The 20753-nt window shown below is 40.5% G+C and overlaps 1 protein-coding gene across 19 annotated transcripts in view; it reads left to right on the top strand.

The window, feature by feature from the left end:
- LOC146974357 (unconventional myosin-XVIIIa-like) overlaps positions 1–20753 on the top strand; it is a 61291-nt gene that overhangs the window by 20443 nt on the left and 20095 nt on the right. For all 19 annotated transcript variants that reach the window (XM_085797587.1, XM_085797588.1, XM_085797584.1 and 16 more), the window contains 15 exons: positions 2968–3138; positions 4008–4098; positions 4493–4685; positions 6465–6551; positions 8793–8931; positions 9878–10037; positions 10152–10338; positions 11668–11893; positions 12052–12161; positions 13374–13439; positions 14965–15093; positions 18830–18973; positions 19175–19264; positions 19434–19553; positions 19658–19778. In XM_085797587.1, the coding sequence (XP_085653713.1) occupies positions 2968–3138; positions 4008–4098; positions 4493–4685; positions 6465–6551; positions 8793–8931; positions 9878–10037; positions 10152–10338; positions 11668–11893; positions 12052–12161; positions 13374–13439; positions 14965–15093; positions 18830–18973; positions 19175–19264; positions 19434–19553; positions 19658–19778 (2034 nt within the window). The remainder of the gene's footprint in view (positions 1–2967; positions 3139–4007; positions 4099–4492; positions 4686–6464; positions 6552–8792; positions 8932–9877; positions 10038–10151; positions 10339–11667; positions 11894–12051; positions 12162–13373; positions 13440–14964; positions 15094–18829; positions 18974–19174; positions 19265–19433; positions 19554–19657; positions 19779–20753) is intronic.

The raw sequence follows: 20753 nt of genomic DNA, 5'->3' as shown, positions 1-20753 counted from the left end.
CACCACTTGGTTTACCTTTTTATATCTTCGTCGCTCCTTGATGTGCTTAATGGTATTCATAATAGAACACACAGCAGTCGCAAAGATGCGAAGGATCATCCTTGACGCACACACACACACCCACAGACTCTACAGTACATGATGAAATCACTTATATTAGCCCGGAATGACCCCTGTTAGCAGAAATCTCTTTAATAACTCTTAATGTAATGTCTCAAATGTAAAGCCTGCATTATGTCACTGTAGGTAACATCCCCCGTGTGATGCAAGGCAGCTGTAATTCAGATAACTGAATTATGCATTTGCACTTTAAAAGAGTCAGTGAGCAGGTTGTTGGACTGCTCCATCACACTGATCTACAGCTCAGATTCATTCTGGGATAACTGATTGGAGATTCATTGTCACAGTTTTATCCTACAGGATCTGGGCTGTCGTCTCATATTTCGTGTTAAATTCTATATGATTCCTATGTGAATGATCATTTTGAATAAACAACCAAAAGAAAGTGAACTGAAGCTTTGTTAGGGAACAGTTTTGTAGCACAATGACATAAAAAAACACCCATCAATCTTATTCCGACATTAAGGTCTGACTTAAGTTTTATCTTAGATGATAAGAATGCATCCGACAAATACAAGTAACAGCAGCTTTCTCAAATACAAGGATTTGTTCTTGTCTTTTGAAGCTGTGTGTATGATGAAACCTAACATAAAACAGTCTGATTGTTTTTTCTTTTGTAGCTCTAAAGTCATAGATATGCCTCTCACAGAGCATTTGACTTTCATTTTAAAATTAGATATCTGCCATTTAAAGAGTCTGGAGCCATGAAAAAGAGTTTTATCAAGGCTGAGGTTAATATTGGTCATATTTTATTTCTGAATATGAAGCACCCTTCAGTTTTTCAAGGACAGAATTATTTATGGTTTTCAAATAAATGCCTGTCCAAACAGAGACAGAGATAGAGAGCAAAGTTGTTGTTTATTCACATATAATATGACATCTTAGAGAAGTAGAAGTTTTGGATTCTCTATATATTATTCATTGGAACTTCTCGCCAGTGCAGTTTGGCAAATTTAGCAAAGTCAAACTGAGGTTACATCAAAAAATATAGAAACAATATTGTGCCACTGCTGTGCAAATAATTTACCCTGATGTCTCCCTGTCTCTGTTTTGGAAACTCTTAACAAATACAGCATATTAGAATAACTTATAAGATGAAATACAGTGTAGGACTGCAGTGGCAGGAACTCTGTATTTGGTGTTGTTGATATGTCTGTTCATTTTTCACTCTCTGACTGCACTGTAATTGCCAGTCACTTATGCAGAATTGCTTGCCAAAGTATCTTCAGTGATTCCCTCCAGCTGGCTGCCAATCTTTTTGATGGCAGTGTAACACCATCCAGGAGCAGTTCTGAAAATTCCCAGCAATGAATATTGTCCTGCGTAGCATCTGCTGTTGGGAATACAGACCCTAAACAACTTTGTTCTGATCGGCAAATTAGTGAGTGACTTATGGACTTGGATTCCTATTCTCCCATTAAACACAAAGTGGTTCTTATGAAGACACAATACAGAATGGAATAGAAGTTATGACCGTAAATTGATTACCATTAGATTTTGCCTCCCAGCTGTGAAGACACTCCACACCTTCGAAGAATGCCTGTGGTGCCAGGACTTTTTTTGTGATACATTTTCCATTGTTTTTTTGTTGCAGGCAGATACATACCTACCACAAAAAACACAACAAAGACAAATAATACAAAACTAAAAAATAGAAACAAATATAAACTCAAAAAGCACTGTGGCAACCCTTTGCTCCACACACACCATAGTTTCCCATTTAGAGTACCATAATATGTGCAGGTGTAAAGGATCCAAAATTTAACAGAAGGTAGAAATGGTGATTACCGCATTTCTTAATTTTTTATCTGCCATCATTTTATACACTGCAGTTGCACCATACACTCTTGACACTTACAGGACTTTGTTTATATTTTGGCTTTCACATACAGTATAAAACGTATATAATAGATGATCTCTGGCAGCTCTGTGGTGAAACACAAGAGGGCAGCAATGATCTCTAATCCACCAGAACTAATTACAAGGACCACCGGAAACAGGCTCTTCTCTGTGTACTGTACTGTCAACACTTATGACTGATTAGTGCAGTTAGAAAAAGGCTTACTGCATTGAGATTTTTAAGAGCAAATATTGTACATGTGTATTTTTTTGTCTGGGATAGTCATAAACTTCCTTAATGTTTTATTCGGTAATATTTAATTATATTGCCAAACCCAATTTCATTTTTTGATGTTTTACCAGAATTAAAAATAGCTGTGGTGGCGAATATCTATCAAAGCTAATATTTAAATGTCTTTGCTTGTCTTCCCAACCATCCTGCTTATCATCATGAAGAGTGTGCAGGGCTTCTGCAGTGCTGATGAAACAGATAGAGCCCACTACTCTGTGTGAGAAATCCCCCAGGTTCTGTTTTATGTCTTAGAAGATACCACTTCATGGTGGATTAAAACAGAAGTTTGCGCTCATATCTGCATGTTTCCATCACTCCGCCAACAGATTAAAGAGAAACTTGTCTTTTCTGACAGAGGTCTTTATGTAAATAAATTAATTGTGTCCCCACTAATGATAAGTTTTGCTTTCATTCTCAAGATGATAAAAGGGGGCAATTATTACTTCAACTTCACAGACAGTTTTTCAACACTAAACAATAGAAACTTTTACTTATAGAGGCTTTTTCCCTCCCCATGATGTATAGAAGTCTCCAAGCCGCCAGCATTTTCAGCATGCTTTTAGTGCATGTTCTCACCAGCTGTGTCAGTGTCAGCTTGACCAGAACATAATCCTACCCTGTCACAGAGAGAATTGTCACAAAGCTCCCAGGCTATAGCCATGCGCCTGTGGTAGTTGGCAGAAGGGCTAATGGACGTTTTCATGCATGTGTCTCAGCTGGCAGGAAACAATTTGCACGTCATGAGTGGGCCCAGAAGGCAGCCTACCTGCTGGGCTGCACCCTGGAGGAGCTCTCCTCCTCCATCTTCAAGCACCAGGCCAAGGGCACCCTGCCCAGAGCTAGTACCATCCGCCAGGCTTCTGACGAAAATGGCACAGCAGATGCAGGTACTCCACAGACCGCATTTACCAACAGACTCTTTCTTCTTCATTTCTCACAGCACCCCCTACAACTCCCACCCCCTTTCTATTTCTCTTTGTCACTTTCACTCTGTTTCCACACACACACACATACACACATTTCCCTCCTCTCATCACCTGAGGGAAATTGCATGCTCTGGAAAAAGTAAAGCTTATCTTAGTAATGAATACCACAGCTTTACAATGGCTATTGACAGATAAGTGCACACACTATGTAGAGACAAGCAATTTTGGATCCACTCTTCATTCATTGTCCTTGAAATCATAATTGCCTCACATTGATTTTTCACATGTGCAGGTCTTCAGACTTCCATCAGAACTGCAACATACTTTGAAGGGCAGGAGGATACAGTTAAAACTGTTACGCAGCAGGGATGAGCAGAGTTGACCTCTGTTTCACCTTCCCTTCGTCTCCCCTCACACATGAGCATACAGTCATAGATGTCTCTGTGCATGCATGCACATACTCCCAAGCACCCTAAATTCCCTATTTTACAATGACAGTGGACCGAATTAACAGAACTTAACAGGTGGCCATCGCCTCCAGGCACAGAGGGGCTTATTCGTTGTTTGATCTGACCAATCCAGAAACACCTGAGTCCTTACATGACACTGCTTTACAGTGATAATTTCCAACTCATTTTGAATACATAATGCCTTTGGTCATAATATGTTCAAATGTAGCACATTTCTTTTAGAAGCAAATTTAGTGAATGTTGTTTTAGTCTAGATAAAAAATATAATTTCCTCTTCTGCTTCACCTGGCCTTCGTGTTTTCTATTGATGTAGATTGCTGTGAGCTGACTGTTTCTGTCTCTGCCTCCTTCTCATACCAGGATCCAAGGCGACCGCCATGGAGTGTTTGGAGGCTATAGCATCTGGGCTTTACTCTGAACTCTTCACTATCCTCATTTCTTTAATAAACCGGTCAGTATTAGTGATGGAGTGGTTTACTGTCAAACTGAGGATGTCATGGTTTAGGCTGAATCTTTATATAGTGGATACATAATGTTTTTTTTTCCTTCAGTTCATAACTTTACAAATCTCGACATTGTGAATAAAATGAATTTTGAGGGGTTTAAATTGCTCAAACTATGTTGTTTGGAATGGGTTTAATAAAGAGTGTATTCGTAATGGAGGAATTTACACGTTTAGGACAGAATTTGGAATATTTATGGTCAAGGTTACAATCAGGCATGTGGTGGAGAGAGCTAAGGTTAAAGCTAGTTATATGCAGTGAATGTAATCAATACAACATCATCTCAAAGTGCTGATATTTGTGTGTATGTGTGTCTTTGCGTGTGTGTCCTGTGTGCTTCAGGGCCTTGAAATCCAGCCAGCACTCCCTGTGCTCTCTGCTCATCGTGGACACACCAGGATTTCAGAACCCCAGGCTGACGAAGCGCGAGTGTGGTGCAACCTTTGAGGACCTCTGCCACAACTACACTCAAGAACGTCTGCAAACACTCTTCTACCATCGTACCTTTGTTCAGGAGCTGGAGAGATACAAAGAAGTAAGTATACACTGTGTGTGCATACACATGGCCTCATTCTCATTGTCTTTTCTCCTCCTGTGTCTTTGTCTCTCTCCTTTTGTCTGCTGCTTATTCACTGATACTTCTACTCCAATAGTGCATGTTCACACATCAGATACACCATCCCTCCCACCTGTCACAAGCTGTGACAAGCTAAAGTAGCTCATGTGATAGACTTTCTCATTAGTGATGCCAGTCTTCACCTCCTCTGCAGAGATCAAAGTAGAGCCACTCGTAACTGCCGTTGGGAGACACGCCCACCAGCACAGGAGTGGTGTTGCTTTATGATGAAGGAGCAGTGTTGGACTGCAATAATTGGCCACAGTCATCCCTGATAATTTAAGATATATATATATATTTTTTTTAACGTAAAAATATATTGTCGGTCACTGCTGTCCCAACTGTCTCAACTCTCATTCCTCTTCTTACTCAAAACTCAGCTGATAACACTCTAAAGTTAAGCAGAGATTCTGGTTATATTACTTTGAATACTGTGAAGCAGGATCCTGGGATTTCCCTCCCACATTCCCACCCACATCTTCTGCCTGGGAGAAAGGGATTTTTAAGCAAAATGGAAGTATTGCATAAACCTATGTAGCGTAATTCTCTTTTCAGTGCATCTTGAAAACAGAAGAAGCTGTGAAACTGTCATTGAAAACTAGGTCAAATTCATTTGAAACAGCCGACAGTAACAACATAGCACTGACGGGCAGGTTCAACTGTGACACACACAACAGGCATATGCCTTATATTGTCAAATGAAATACCGTTGCATGCTGCTGCTGCGTGGATTGCTCTTGTTTTTCACTGACTCTCCGCAGCAGAGAACAAAAACCACTTAGGCTACTTTTCATACACGGTCAGCTAGAACACTGGCATCTGTCATGGCCACACTATTAGCACAGCCAACATTTTCCCACATTTCTAGTGCGGCATGCACTTTGTCACTCTGAGCTGCCGTGCGCCTGTTTTGCTCTGGTGAAGGTAATTTAGTATATTTATTTCCACTCTATTCCACAAATGTTATCATCCGCACCAGTAATGAAATCTGTTAGCTTTTTGATTTAACTATAGGAGAAACTATTTTAGTAAATGCCAAGTGTTCTTGTTATTATAATAGATCTGTTGCTTTTTTTTTTTTCTTTTTTTTTTGCATTTTACATGTTTTCAATGTCCACAGTGGAAGTAACACTTGCATGGACATGAAATAAATCTGGAGCTGCAACCAGGGAATGTTTGGCAAATGACTGACAAGGTTACTACACTGATTATCGATCAGACATGGCTATACCTGGGCCTCTCTGTTGAAATCAACGTTCATGTTTATTTTACATCTAAGAGGGCTCAAGACAATGTTGGATCAGAGTTATAAGTGAGAGACCAGACTGGAACTACTACTTCAGGAAAAGGGATAATAGACTCCTCTCTCAGAGAAACATGGTCACTCACAGTAACAGTCCCATTTATATACACTCCGTTTTAAAGAACTAATTTTTATTCCTTTATATCTTCACACCACCCTTTGCTCAGCTTCATATCAGATCCCTCTTGAAAATATTTAACTACATACATAGAAAGACATTCTCCTAGCCAACTATGCTGGAATGTGCAATGTCAGCTTCTGAATGACTGTGTTTCCAAAAGATAATGTAAGGATTTTTTTTCAGTATGTTCTATTTTTAGTCTCAGAAAAAAATAACTCTATTTACATCTAACATTACAAAAAAACAACGCTTCTCTGTGACTGTCTTCCTGCAGGAAAACATAGAGCTTGCCTTAGACGACTCTGAGCCCAGCACATCTCTCTCTGTGGCAGTTGTAGACCAAGCCTCAAGCCAAGCACTGGTGAGTACAATGCTTTATTGTGTCTCTTTTAACATTTCTCTTTATTCTCACTTGCATAGTCACTTACTTCCATGTACAGTATAAATCTGGTATTTGTATAATGACTGCTCCTCAGAACAGCCAAAGGGACTTGCATGCCTTTCATGATCTATTTTCACACAGTACTCTCTGGGCACCCTGTTTATATTTAACAATGAATATCAGTTTTAGGCATCAGATGCTTTTTTTCACCCCTTTCTGTGAGTTTTGAAATATTGAATGGTGTCGTTTGGCAGAGGCTAGAAAGAGGGTAGCAGCAGGAAAAGAAAGGTTAGTCAATTGACTTCAAGAAAGAAAATCAATGTTTGGCCTTTTGCAGTCTGTGATCTGCACCATGGAAACAGAAATGGCAGAGTTTAGAGAGCCACAGATCACTTTGGTATAATTCCAGGGTGTTTGATTTGAGTGCTTTACTTTTTAAAATGGTCCTCATTCTAATGGGATTGTCATCAGAAGCAGTGAACTGTAGTGCATCACACTAAAAACCAAAGGGAAAAAATAAAACACTGATTCCTTAAAGTCATTTCTAAAGTCAGTTCTAAAGATCTGCTGCTGGGAATTAAAAAAAAAAAATCATCAAAGATTTCTTTTCCACTGTCAAGATGATATTTTTTTCCCTGTTGTAGCCCAGATGTCCGTTATCACAAACAGCCTTAATGCTCAATTCATTGCAAACCTCATAGTTGTCATATGTCTCTTCCAAACGGATACTCTGTGTTATATTTGCAGCCAGTGTAGTGTGCACTGTTGATAAGGATGTCTCTAGTGTAACATACAGATATCTGCTAAAACAGTTTTTGGTTTTGTGGGTTTGGGATTCCCATGGCGGATCCAACCACATTAACCATCTTACTCTACGTGTCTTTAGCCAATAAGTGCATGACTAAAACCTCTTACTTGGGTTTGTTATAGATTATCGGAGACTCTGGCCTTGGCAGTTGTACATAAGGGGAGTTTCGATTTGTACTGAGCTCAGACTTCAGACAGCCTTGACAAATTATATATTGTTTGGAAGTTTTGAGTCGAACAATGCGTACAAAGCAGAAAATGATCAGCATATCACTGCGACAGCTGTTGTTAAGGAATTGGCTCAGACTTATGGCTATGGCATACAGATACCACCACTACAGATTTTAAATTCCCCATCTCTTTTTCTATTCTTGTTCAGACTTCCTGGTTGTAAAATTTAAAGTTACCTCTCAAAGGAGAACAGACTGATGACTATGATGAAAGGGGTTGAAGAACAGTAACCCTTTTATTCTGGGTGAATTAGCTCTGGCTTGTATCTGGTAACAGGTTAAACATCTGCAGTGGGTGCTAATATCTCTGCCGAACTACCCAATGAGGTCTCATTTACATTTACATGACTGGTGTCCTGGAAGAAGGCAGCACAAACCTTTGCCATGCACTCATGATCCATGATCATCAGCGCTGGAGTGGGTTGTATTTTCTTTTCTGAGTTCACACTAATTAAAATACTAATTGTATTACTTTTTAATCCTTTCTCCCCCGCTACTCCTCATATTCATGAACTCCTTTTTATTTCCATTTAGATTATAAGGAAACGCTAAATTGATGATGCTATTATTGTAGCAACTGCTGAAGGGCACAGAGAGTACAAATGCTTTTGAAAGTTTAATTTCCAATGCTAATATTAATATTAGGCCTGTGACAATTGACTCATACTGGGGAAAACATTAAGCAAACTTCTTTTACTGACAATTAGGAAAGCGACTAATATTTACTGAAACTCTGACTATAGAGGCCAGCACCTGGGATTTGAAGGACCGATTCCTAAATCTTTCATAAGTAGCTTTATTTTTTTTTTCTTGTATCCCGGAGGTGGATAAACAGTAAAGACTGAAATATCCTATGATTCATCTGTGTGTTCTCATTAAATAAAGTAAGCTTAATGTCCTTGAAGAGAAGTGGATTGTTACTTGCTGTATCCTGTTTTGTACCCTCTAGGTTTTTATTGTGTATGAGGACTGTCAGTTATCATTTCGGAAGCTGGCTTTGCGGTAAAGAGAGTTGAGTAGGTACAATGGGAAGTAAACTAAAGCTGCAATCTGGTTAATTTCAGTGAAATAGTCATGTCTGCTTATGTAAAACAGCATTTTCTGAGCATGTGAGGATTGCACTAACACGACGTCTGACCTTAGTGCGCCTGTGTGTCTGTGTGCATTCCTGTTTATTTAACAGGTGCGGACAGTTCGAACAGATGAGGCACGAGGCCTGTTGTGGCTGATGGAGGAGGAGGCACTGCAGCCGGGGGGATCGGAGGAAACACTGTTGGGACGTCTGTTTAGCTACTATGGACCTGCTGAGGGCGAGAGTAAAGGCAAGGAGAGGACACACACACACACACACACACACACACACACACACACACACACACACACAGAGTCAAGCTTTAAGCTAATATGAAGCATGGTAAGTGTTCTGTCAATGGTCTTCAAGGAAACTGACAGAAAATTGTAATCATCTAAATAAAAAGAACTAATATGAACATTTAATCCAACTATAATGTGTGCTATATTGATATTAATGATGTTGACAGCTTTCATCCCTGTTGTTGTGCCATGAAATTTGCAATTTCGTCTGTGAAAGCAGAATCACTCGTAATTCCACTCTCTATGTTCTTTCACACAATTTAGCAACTGTTATTTTAGCTTCAGTTTCAACTAAATACAATTTATAAAAAATGTGCTATGCATATCTGTCTCATGTGTTGAGAGACTTATCATATCACTACTCCTCTTTTGTGTTACGGTTCATTATATTGAATAGACTTCATATTAGATTGATTGTGCACAATGCTCTATAGGACAGATCAACGAGTACTTCCCTGTTGGCATCCTTGACAACACTTGCCAAGGTGACAGTTTATGAAAAGATTTGATTTCATGAAAGAATAAGGGGCAAAGTGGTGTTTTAAAACAACAGCGAAAGCTTCTCATTCAGACTTTTTATATAGGCCAGATTGGAGGTTTTCTCTCCAGTTTATTGCCCATATCTCTTAGATAGTCTACTGGATCCCATTTGAGGCAGACTACTGCATTATTTATGAGAATATGGTACCGTGGATCTAAACATTGCACACAAAAATTGCATGGACAGACTAATAGAATCGATGAAGAACTAGGTTAGGAACAGACTGACTGTTCAGTATCAGACAGCTTTGTTAAGCCCTTCATGCAGACTGTCTTTTTTTTTTTTTTGCATCTCTCTGTATGTGTAAGCCAGGTAATCTCACAGTGCCACTTGTATTTATATATATACATCAGGTCACACTTTCCTCTTGAAGAGTGAAAAGGATAAGCACTTCCTGCTGGGACACAGTCATGGGACCGACTGGGTAGAGTACAATGTCTGCGGGTGGCTGAACTACGCCAAGCAGAATCCAGCCTCTACTAATGCAACAAGCCTCCTGCAGGACTCCCAGAAGTAAGCAGCACACACACACACAAGACGAGTCTTATCTGTGCTGACAATGACATGAAATATTACTTTAGTGGGGTTATTACAGAGCTTCATGCTGAGGTATTACATCTCTTGCAGGAAGATCATCAGCTCGCTGTTCATGACCCGAGCGGCTGGAGCCACGGTTTTGTCCGGCTCTATTGCAGGCCTTGAAGGTGTTTCCCAGCTGTCCTTGCGACGGGCCACCAGCATGAGGAAGACCTTCACCACAGGGGTGGCTGCTATCAAGAAGAAGTCCTTGTGCATCCAGATTAAACTTCAAGTGGTGAGAGGAGGAGATACCAGTCTATTTTTATGTTTACACTTTTGGCCACTTTTGAATTTTTACTTCCTTCAATTTGCCAGGAAGTTTAATTGACATAAAAAACGTATTTCATAACAGAGACCAGGTGAAGATAGTGGCCATGGAAAACACTGGCATGCAGCACAAATGCAACATATTACTACATAGACTGTGTGACATGTAAAATGAAGACATGCAAATATTATTGCCCCCATAGCAACATTGTTAATCTTCACATTATCTCAGCCAAGTCGATGTGATATATTAGTGCAGTGCTGCTATGTCCACTGAGAATCAACACTTCAGTTTTTAGTTGATTGTTTGCTAACAGTTTAGCTGTAGAGGTTTGATAGATGGAATAAATCAAGGCTCATAGCTGTAAATTTGTTTTAGCAGCAGTCACAGATAGCTTGACGCAGCTTTAAATAAAATGGATGGGATGAAGGCCAGTGTTTGGGCTGCAGCCTGAGATAAATCTGAAAATGATATTAGGCCCGGTGTTAGTGTGCTATGAGAACAGCTCTGCAGCTATTTAACTTCCACCACCATTGCTTGACTGGATATTAAATAATTCTGCAAAACCCCAGATTACGTTTTTTTTAATGGCGTGCCATGCAATTAGAAGAAAAAAACCTTGCTTTCTACATTATTACTGCATGGCATGTTGAGGGCAAATAAATGATGGTGAAATACGGAAAATCTAAAGTAGCAATATTCAGAAGAGAGGAAAGGATTGAAATAGACTTTCCCCCATTTTGATTATTGTTTCCTCCAAACACCAGAAACAGCAGTATGACAACTTTCACACTCATCACTCACATGTGAATAAGAATGACAAATGAAGAATGCAGTATGAATGTGATTGAAAAAGCTGAAACATGAAGACAACTCAGACAACAGACAGTGCATATTGATGGAAACACTCGCATACATGATCATGTAGAAATATTGTAAAAGAGGAGAACAATTATTATTTAATGAAACAAGACCATAAAATCCCATAGAAGAGACACTTAGAAAGCCAACAACTGCATATGGACCATTATATTTTAATCTTCCAGCATTGTCATAAAGTACAAGAAAAACAAGCTTTTATAGAAGAAATTGTAGATGTAACTTGTATGGATGTTGCTAAGATTTAATACACACTGTAATATGTATGCACATGTCTGAGCCACTATACTGTACAGAGCTTTTGTTTGTTCTAAGTATAGCAGGCCAAACGCTGTTTATATGTGGATACATCAGTGGAGGATATTACAGTTGGCCCATACCAGGTCGAGTCTCTTGACCCTTTTTCATCTTTCCCAGGATGCCCTCCTTGACATGGTGCGGAGGTCCAGGATTCACTTTGTTCACTGCATATTACCCAAAGCAGATGCCCTCAAGGCTCTTAGTGGATCCCTGTACAAAGGAGGCGAATGTGAGGGTCAAGGAGAGAGCGGAGATCTTGGCCTTATGCAGCTAGATGTAGCTTTGCTCCGCGCTCAGCTCCGTGGCTCCAAGCTGCTCGACTCTCTCCGGATCCACAGGCAAGGTGAGGGAGCTGCTTCAATTACATACCAAGGACAGATGTAGGAATGCAGACCTCCTTGTCCATATGTATTAGGACATGGGTTCCCTACATAAATACCCACGAGTCTGTATAAATATTTGCAGGTTATAATGTTGTTAATCCAACGCTGACCTTCACAGGTTACCCCGATCACATGGTGTTCTCTGAGTTTCGACGACGCTTCGATGTGCTGGCACCGCACCTCACCAAGAAGCACGGGAGGAATTACATTGTGAAGGACGAGAGGAGAGTAAGTCAATCAGCGAGAGAGGGAGTGAAATGTAAAGCTCTGCCAGTGGCCAGGCACAGCGAAGATTAATGTTGTGAGGAGGCAGCTTCATTACATCTGCCCCTGATTTGTCAGCAGCCAACTGACAGAGGAATAAACCTGCATTCATCAGAGCCATTGTAATGATCTAATCAACTTAACCTCATCAGTATCATGCCAGTGAAAGAAGCAGATCAGCACTGTGGCTTAGAAAATGCTTTACTGCATTCGGAGCTATAAAATAACATTCACAATAGATGTACTCATCGTGTTTTGTAATCTGGGCACTAGAAACTATCTGCCAAAGTTTTCCCAGTTGCTTTGATAACACCAGAGCTTCACCACTTTAGTGCTTATGTTTTAAAATCAAGAATAATGATTATGAAAAGCCTTTCAGATAAAGCCTGGTGTGAGCTTTAGTCTTACAGTAAAAGTCAACTATCAATTGGGGTGTGCTGTGCATTGGTCCTCAACAAAAGTTGTAGCACAGTGGAGGGGAAAAAAAGTTTGTTTCAAGAAAGAAAATGAGAGAAAGAGTGAAAGAATAGTGTTAAGGGGGAGAAAAGCTCTTTTCCCCTGTGTCGGTGTATTGGGGCTGAGTTTCTGTGGAAACGTCGGCAAACAAAAGCCCCTCAGTGCTCATGGCAAACCTTTCCTGCTGTAACCGAGAGGTGGTGTTTCAGGCTGAGGGCTCAAGTAGAGAGAAGAGGCTAAGACAATAATAAACCTAATATACCCCAGGCTGATAGATGGACAGAGAAAGGAGTGGCTCCATGCTGGCTGATGGTGTACCTCTGCATAGGCTGTACATGTCCAAAGCTGCAAAAGAGCCAAGACCACAAAAGGGATGACCAGGAATAAGCCGGTAGCAGGTGGATCGTGTGACATGAGTTGTATTCGGTTTGTTGTTGGAGTTGGGAGGTTTTGGAGACCCAAACTTTTCCTGTTCTTGCTTTCTTACTTTCCAAAGTCAGTCAGGGATGGATGTGAGAGAAGAGGATAAACTTCACTGTGCCATTAGTTCAGGGTGGCAACTTGGGACTACTGAACTGAACTGTGGGCTACTGAACTGTTGCGGTCTCAGTTGAAGCTCCCACTCGATCCAGCAATTGAAAAGACTAAGTGTGTGTGTGTGTGTGTGTGTGTGTGTGTGTGTGTGTGTGTGTGTTTGTGTACATGTGTACCTTTGCCCAGGCTGTGGAGGAGCTCCTGGAGTCCTTGGATTTGGAGAAGAGCAGCTACCACATGGGTCTGAGCAGGGTGAGTAATGTCACCACACCTCAAATCAATAAACAGCTTTAAAGACATTGTATAAACCTTTGTTTGAATTGCTGCCAATTTCTCTTCTCTTAAAGCCCTGAACACAAAGCTGCACTACACAGCTCTTTTTGTTCTTCTATATTTTTTAAAGGACACTTGCTGTCTGGGGGGAGTGTGTCTTTCATTACACTTGTTCCTCCTTGATGTTTGTTTGCCGTCCCTTTCTGCTGGAGAACTGCCAAGGCTTGCCCCCTCTTCCAGCCTTTTAGCCAATGTCTACCTGAGAGACATGTCTCTACCCTGCCCGACTATGTGACCGTAATTCCCTCTTTCTTTTCAGGTCATTAGAGCGAATTCTCACAACTGATGGCCCTCTTTGTTTTTCACCACATCCATTGTATATTAATCACAGTAAACACCGCCTGGCACACTGGGGTCTAATCCTATCAGCCGGAGAAGTGGCCATCGGCCAAGAGAGAAATCAAAGGAAACAATAATGTACAAAACAGTGGAAGTTATGCTCTCAGATACGCGCTGTGTAAAACACATGACACAAGAATGGTTTGGAGGCAGCTTCACATGGTGCCACACTTTGGAATGTGAAATGGGCTCAGACGTAGACAAGCACATTTGGCCATTCACAAAGCATTCCACTGGCGTCTTAGCAACCTGTCCCGCTTGCATGCCAATTACACCAACCCCCAAATAAGCTCCCAGCAATGGATTCAGAGCTCTTAGATAAAATCTGCCATCAGTGACTGACACATAAAAAAATGGTATGGATACACATTTTAGAAAGTACCATGTATATCTGATGACGATGATGATGATGAAAGACAAATAGCCTCTGCTCAAGCCCCACCAAGCAATTTGAAAAGCAATATTCACTGATGCCAGTGAATGCATCACTCCTCCTACTGGGTTGCATGATTTCCCTTCTGAAGCTGTTTGATCATTTCCAGCTCGTGAGTTTGTTAACAGGTCACATATGGATTTGGTCATTCATAAAGCAATGGTACTTGTGCAGAGAGGCCCTGGGTGGAGACAGTTTTTCTGTCATCATCCATCCATTTTAATAGCTGACTGCCGTCATATCTAGAATGCATTCACAGCACTTAATCCCTCTGAGGTATAGAGAGGCTGTGACGTGATCTGCTTTCTGTAGGCTGTTTACCTGTGTTTTACCTTTGGCCCAGATTAGAAATAGACAAGGCTGATTGTCCGAGATAATAACTTAATCACAGCTTTCTCACTTAGATAAGACTCACTTGTCCAAGGATTACACTGTTTCTTATTGATTTACTGCTTCAGTGCACTTATTTACTTTTTAACTCCAGTTTTTATTTTGCTGCTGTACTCCACATTAAAGCAGGACCTCTAAATCTAATTTCCCCATGGCTGAAACAAGCATTACAGTGTACATGATCTCTCAATAATTTTTATCCTTTCCAAATAATTAAATTTGATCTACTGTGTGTCTGTTTGTGTGTGTTGTCTCTGTGTATGTGATTGTGTTTTGCTCCAGTTGTTCTTCAGAGCTGGCACTTTGGCTAAGCTGGAGGAGCAGAGGGATGAGCAGACCAAGCGTAACTTAACCATGTTCCAAGGCGCCTGTAGAGGCTACCTGGCACGGCAAGCCATCAAGAAGAGGAAGGTAGGCAAGATGTGACAGTGACATGAAAGGCTTTTTTCAAGCTGAAGATACCAACAGTATATTATTTATCCAGATTCATTTAGAGTGTATTTATATGTCACCAATATTAGACAAAACTACGCTATATTTATCCAAACTTAATAAGACCATATTTATATCTCACAAATATTACACAAAATCATCACTGAATGATAAAAACAAATGCGTTGATTTAAAAAAAAATATTACAAATTTTTACCACTTTCTTTCTTAATAAAGTAGTGGAAGAATGTGAGCTCCAGAGACCTTGTTGCCTAGGAGTCCACCAGGAGTTGAGAGTTCCTTGTACAGTGCTAATTTTAGTGCCTGTTTGCTCTGCTCTTGGGGTAGATCTAACCAGTCCAGCACTGCTGTAAATCTTGAGCTAATTACAAATGTGCTCTCTAAATCTATCGCCCCTTCCCCCTGCCATCCTGTAATGTAATCCATCCAACTGGCTTTTCTCAAGGGAATATTTGATAATGACACGTCCATTTCTGTTGCATTTTATCAAACTGCTCCCCTTTAAACGCAGCTGTATTAAAACATGCTGCTCCGCCCATCTTCCATTTTTCACCCAGTACTGTATGTGATGGGTCCATCTCTCTGGACCTCATACAGTACATGTCCTCTGGTGATGTATGGAGCCCTGCAGTTTTTCTTCTGCTCTGTGATTACTGTTTACTGTAAGTGCCACTTCAGCTGCATTGTAATGAACCAACAGTCTAGTTCTAATCCACAGTGACATGCTATCAGATAAATTGTTCACCTGCATAATGCCAGTAAATCTATTAAATTGTCATTGTTGCTATAAGTATAACCTTTTATAGTATATTGCTGGACTTCCAGGTATCTGACTGTAGAGCACTGTGCACAACATGTACGTATATGTGTGAAGTAATAAGGTCGTTATTCATACGATGTAGCAGGCTAAGAGACGAATGCTTGAATCAACACAGAGGAACCATTTAAAATTGCTAGGCAACTGTGCAATTACAAATTCCATTAGCAAAGATAAAAAAAAAAATCCTCTCCCCTCATATGCCACTATCCTCTGCAAATGTGTCTATAACGAAGATGATAAGACTGTATTTTATATTATCTTGTTATTTTATTGTGCTCAAACCCAATTTAGGTTGGTAGAGTAAGGTGTGACATGCAGTTAGGAGAACTCCCACAAATTTAGAATAAGTCATTGGTAGTTACAGTTAGTGTATAGGAATATTTAAAGGAGCTATTTGTAAATTTTTCTATTGCTACATGACTAATGTCAGCTGTTTTCTTGTGACAAATTCAGCATCAAACTTCCTTTCTTACTCGCTAAGAGCAATCTCAGCTTTTGTTTTGCTCATTTACCGAAGTTAGCATGCCAGTTAGCAAGCCTGGCTGGCCCATCTCAATGCAATAGTGAGTCGCAGTAGTGTCTTGTCTCCCTTTAAGAAGCAGCATTGCTCGTGGGGTGTATTAATACCTGTTGTCAAGCGACCATCATCACCACTCCCTCCCAGCAAGAAGCCATGTTTGGCGATCGAGAAAACTTCCATATAGCCCCTTTAAAGTGTGAACATGTCAATGCAAATTACTGTCATAACACTTGTCATGCAGCTCCTCTCAGAATCTGTCAGTTTAATTCCATTCAGTTCAATTGCTTTCTATTCACTGAACTTTTCTCACATCCAGTGGGAACATTTTTAAAATGACAGGCAGCAAAGAATACATGCACTCATGTAGTATGTATATAAAACACATAGCTACAATGCTCAAGCTTAAATTTCAAGGACCACTTCTTGAACTTAACGTTTTGGGAGCATGAGAAAAAAGTGAATGAATGAGAGCAATTTTAGATAATTTAAAGGAAGAGTCAAATGCTCTTCCACTTTTGTCACATTCTGCTCATGCAACACAGTTTGCCAGATTTATTACTATTCAGGTGGTTCACGTATGGTATACATGTCTCCTGCTACGATTACCTGAAGGGCATTTTCTCTGCACTGAATCTCATTCTGTTTATATTATTACTGATTCAACTAGTCGGCGGCGGAGTTGTAGAACAGGGTTGCGGTGGATTATTGAGTAATTTCCATTTCCCCTTCTTTCCACTGACAAGATTTACAGAGAGTGTGTTGAGACAGCGAGTCACACAAGTTCCCTTGATTGATATTTCCTGGCATGTTAACCTTGTGAGGCTGTGCCGAGCCCATGTGACATTAAATGACAAAAGCACATTTTTTCTTTTGTTTTTTTCCCCTCCCCTTTCAACTGTCTCCTCAAGGGGACAGCCTGACATTTTAAAAGTCTGTTATTTTGCCTCAGCAGGCACTTGCTGCACTGGGAGTCTTGTCCTTCAGGTCTCCTACAAATATTTTATCTTCCTTCTTTTAGTTGTTTGCATTGGAACCGGCAGAAGCTAACTTTAGTCTTGAAGCCTTACCCTTCATTGCAACACTTCAAACTAATGTTAACGTTTACCTTTTCATCTGAAACATGCAATCGCATAGTAAACATGAATACTTACACTTAAGAAAATATTTCTTTGTATACTATATGCCTCTCTCTATTTTATGGCTAACAGCTAACAATAATATTTCTGTTAGCTGGCCAGAAATATTTGTATTTCAGCACTGAAAAATCATTTGATAATATATTGACATGAGCCAGACGTGTCAAACCATTATATTCTTGGTGGTTTGGCTGCTGTCCTTTTGCAAGGGATGAGGCCATGTTGAAGCAATCCTCAGAAACAAAGGTGTGGGATCAAAGTGATATCAGATGGTGTGCTACAGTCATATATTGCAACTCTGAGGTGTCTTAGGTGTCAGCGGACATATAAACCTACACATACGCTAAAAATTGAATGTGTAGAATAATGAGAATGATAATTCAATTCATGTTTTTGTCTTAGTCTTGGCTCACAATCCTAATTCCCATCATGTTGTCTCACAGTTGTCACACCCTCTTAATGTGATATGAATACCAAAATGTTTATCCACGGTGCTCATGTAGTGTAATCTTTTTTTCTTTTCTTTTTTTGTTTCTTATTCATTTCAGACTAAATATGACAAGTGAGACCTGTTTAAATCTTCTGTCACAGACTTGCTGCATTTCAGTCCATGTTAAGGCTTTCACTGTGTGACAAATCCTAATTGGTCATAGAGAGTACCTTCAGGGCGAAATGTACCTGATGCTGAGAATTGTGTTGCTCTAATTGGGTTTGCCCATAATCTGCTGCTTCTAGAGAGCCTCATGCATAAGCAGCATGGAAATCGTGTAATACTTGGAATTAGCTGCCAACATGTTTGATTTAATTAATCAAAAATTTGCTTCCAGCCTTGGAACGCACTCTGCAGAAAGTCTCCAGAGGAGGCTGGCAGGTCCTGGGATAGTTGCTTGCACATATACAGGCAATATGACACAAGATTGAGGAATGAAATGTTTTTCAAGTGTTGTTCATCAGGGATGGAGGATGATACTGCCTTCCTGTGTCTCTTCATTCAAACTCTTGTTTCCATATCCTGCGTTTAAAACCACTTACTGAACCTATTGCTACTGTAGTTATTGCTGACTGTGTTCATCATGAATCACTTAATCATATTAGGAAATTGAGCTCCACTAATCAATACTTTATTGACGCATTAGCTCAATCTGCATAGCTCTATGTGCACATTGCAACAAACACCTACATTCACTTATGCGTTTGTTTTTGGTGACATGTGTTTAGATTCAGGATCTGGCAATCCGCTGCATCCAGAAAAACATCCAGAAGAACCGTGGAGTGAAGGACTGGCCATGGTGGAAGCTGTTCACCACAGTGCAACCCCTCATCAAAGTCCAGCTAACTGAGGATCAGATGCGAGGCAAAGATGTAAGCCGACCTCCCTGTCTGATACACCCCAATTTATAGATTCATCTCAGCTTGACAGCCTGTAATCCACTTTGAAAATGCACCACCTGCCTTGACGGCGATGCATCTCCTGTTATAAACTTTTGACATTTCTTTTAGTGACTAATATTCAAATTAAACTGACATAACATGAAACTTATTTACCTGTGTTCTCTCTTTCAGGAGGAGATACAGCTGCAGAAATCAAAACTCGAGAGGGTGGAGAAAGAACGAAACGAGCTGAGACTGAACACCGATCGATTGGAGAGCAGGGTGGGTCCCTTCGCCGTTGCAATGCATGCTGGGAGGATGGTGTTGTGGTGGAGTAACACTCCTTAAATTTCTTTCGCTCTAATATTTGATCTCTCACTTGTACTAGAACTGTGGCCAGTACTTTGCAGTTTTACTTTACACTCTGTGTTGTTTCTGTGTTTGTGTCCAGATCGCAGAGTTGTTGGCAGAGCTTGCTGATGAGAGAAGCACTAGTGAGTCAGCATCCCAGTTATTGGAGAATGAGACTTCAGAGAGACTCCACCTGGAGAAGGACATGAAGGATTTACAAGTACATATAAAAACAACACACGATAACAACGTAATACTTTAAAACTTCCACTTTTAATATGATTGTCTCTGTTTTTGTTTGGTGGGTGAATCTGTGCCTTCTAGGCTAAATTTGACGCCATGAAGAAACAACTAGACGCACAGGAGATGGAAGTGATGGAAGCTCGACTCATGAAAACATCAGAACTCAATGGGGAGATGGACGACGACGACGACGATGATGCAGGTGAGTTTCATTCATGACGCCTGCAGCTGCCAGAGAATCTCCTCCATCCATGTATTCATAGTCGTTTCACTTTTAAGAATGAAACAAAAGAAGATGTTGAGCATGTGACTTTTCTCGGCCATCAGTGTTTCCAAGCATTTCCTTTGATTTCCCTAATTAATCTTGCCTTATGACACTTGCAGCAGCTTGCTCAGTCATCCTCCATGGGTATGCCATCTCAGGGCAGAAGCAAAATTTACTGAACCGCTCATACCAGCATTATGTGCACAGTTTGAAAAAAACCTCTCTTATACTAATTGTAGCTGCGGGAATGATTGTCTTTGTGGGACTGTTTCAGCAGACGACATGGCAGTACGACTTGGTCCCATCTTGCATAATGCTATTTAGTACATTTTCCAAGTTTCGGATTTACCGCTAGGAGATTAAGATGTTCGCTCTCGGGCATACAACTAATGCCTGTTGCTGATTGGTCTCCCCCTGCTGGGAAAGAGGGCTCCCGCAGTGAGCATATTGTCCACAAGGTCTTTTCCCTTTTTTTCCCCTCCGTGTTCCCACCCCCCTTCAACCCACCTCAGCAGACAAGCCATTACAGAGCATATCAGAATTCTTAGATGAATGAGAAAATAATCGTTGGGATCAGAGCCGGTGGCCCTGCAAGTTGTCATTATGCTATATATATGCTAATGAGAAGCACTGATGGAGGAGCCGCTGTTGGTATGTGAAGGAGAAATGGACAGCCTCTAAAATGATAAGGCTTGGAAATGAACCTGAATGAATGAACCTAAACCTGAATGTCTGCCTGGCCGCTGTTATAGTTCTGATAGCCTCTGACAGCTCCAGAATTAGGGTCGGCTAAGAACTGTGGAAAGTGCCACTTAGACATGTCCTCCTCTAACTACTATTGTGGTGTGCTCTGAATTCTTACCTCAGGTTTAAGCAAGATTAGAGTTGAAAAGTAAAGGCTGTTTTGTAGTT

The sequence above is a fragment of the Trachurus japonicus genome, chromosome 14, assembly GCF_045865225.1.
Source record: "Trachurus japonicus isolate A0001 chromosome 14, Traja_1.0".
NCBI lineage: Eukaryota > Metazoa > Chordata > Actinopteri > Carangiformes > Carangidae > Trachurus > Trachurus japonicus.
Note: the sequence above shows the minus strand (reverse complement) of the source record. Positions and strands in the feature narration are given on the sequence as shown.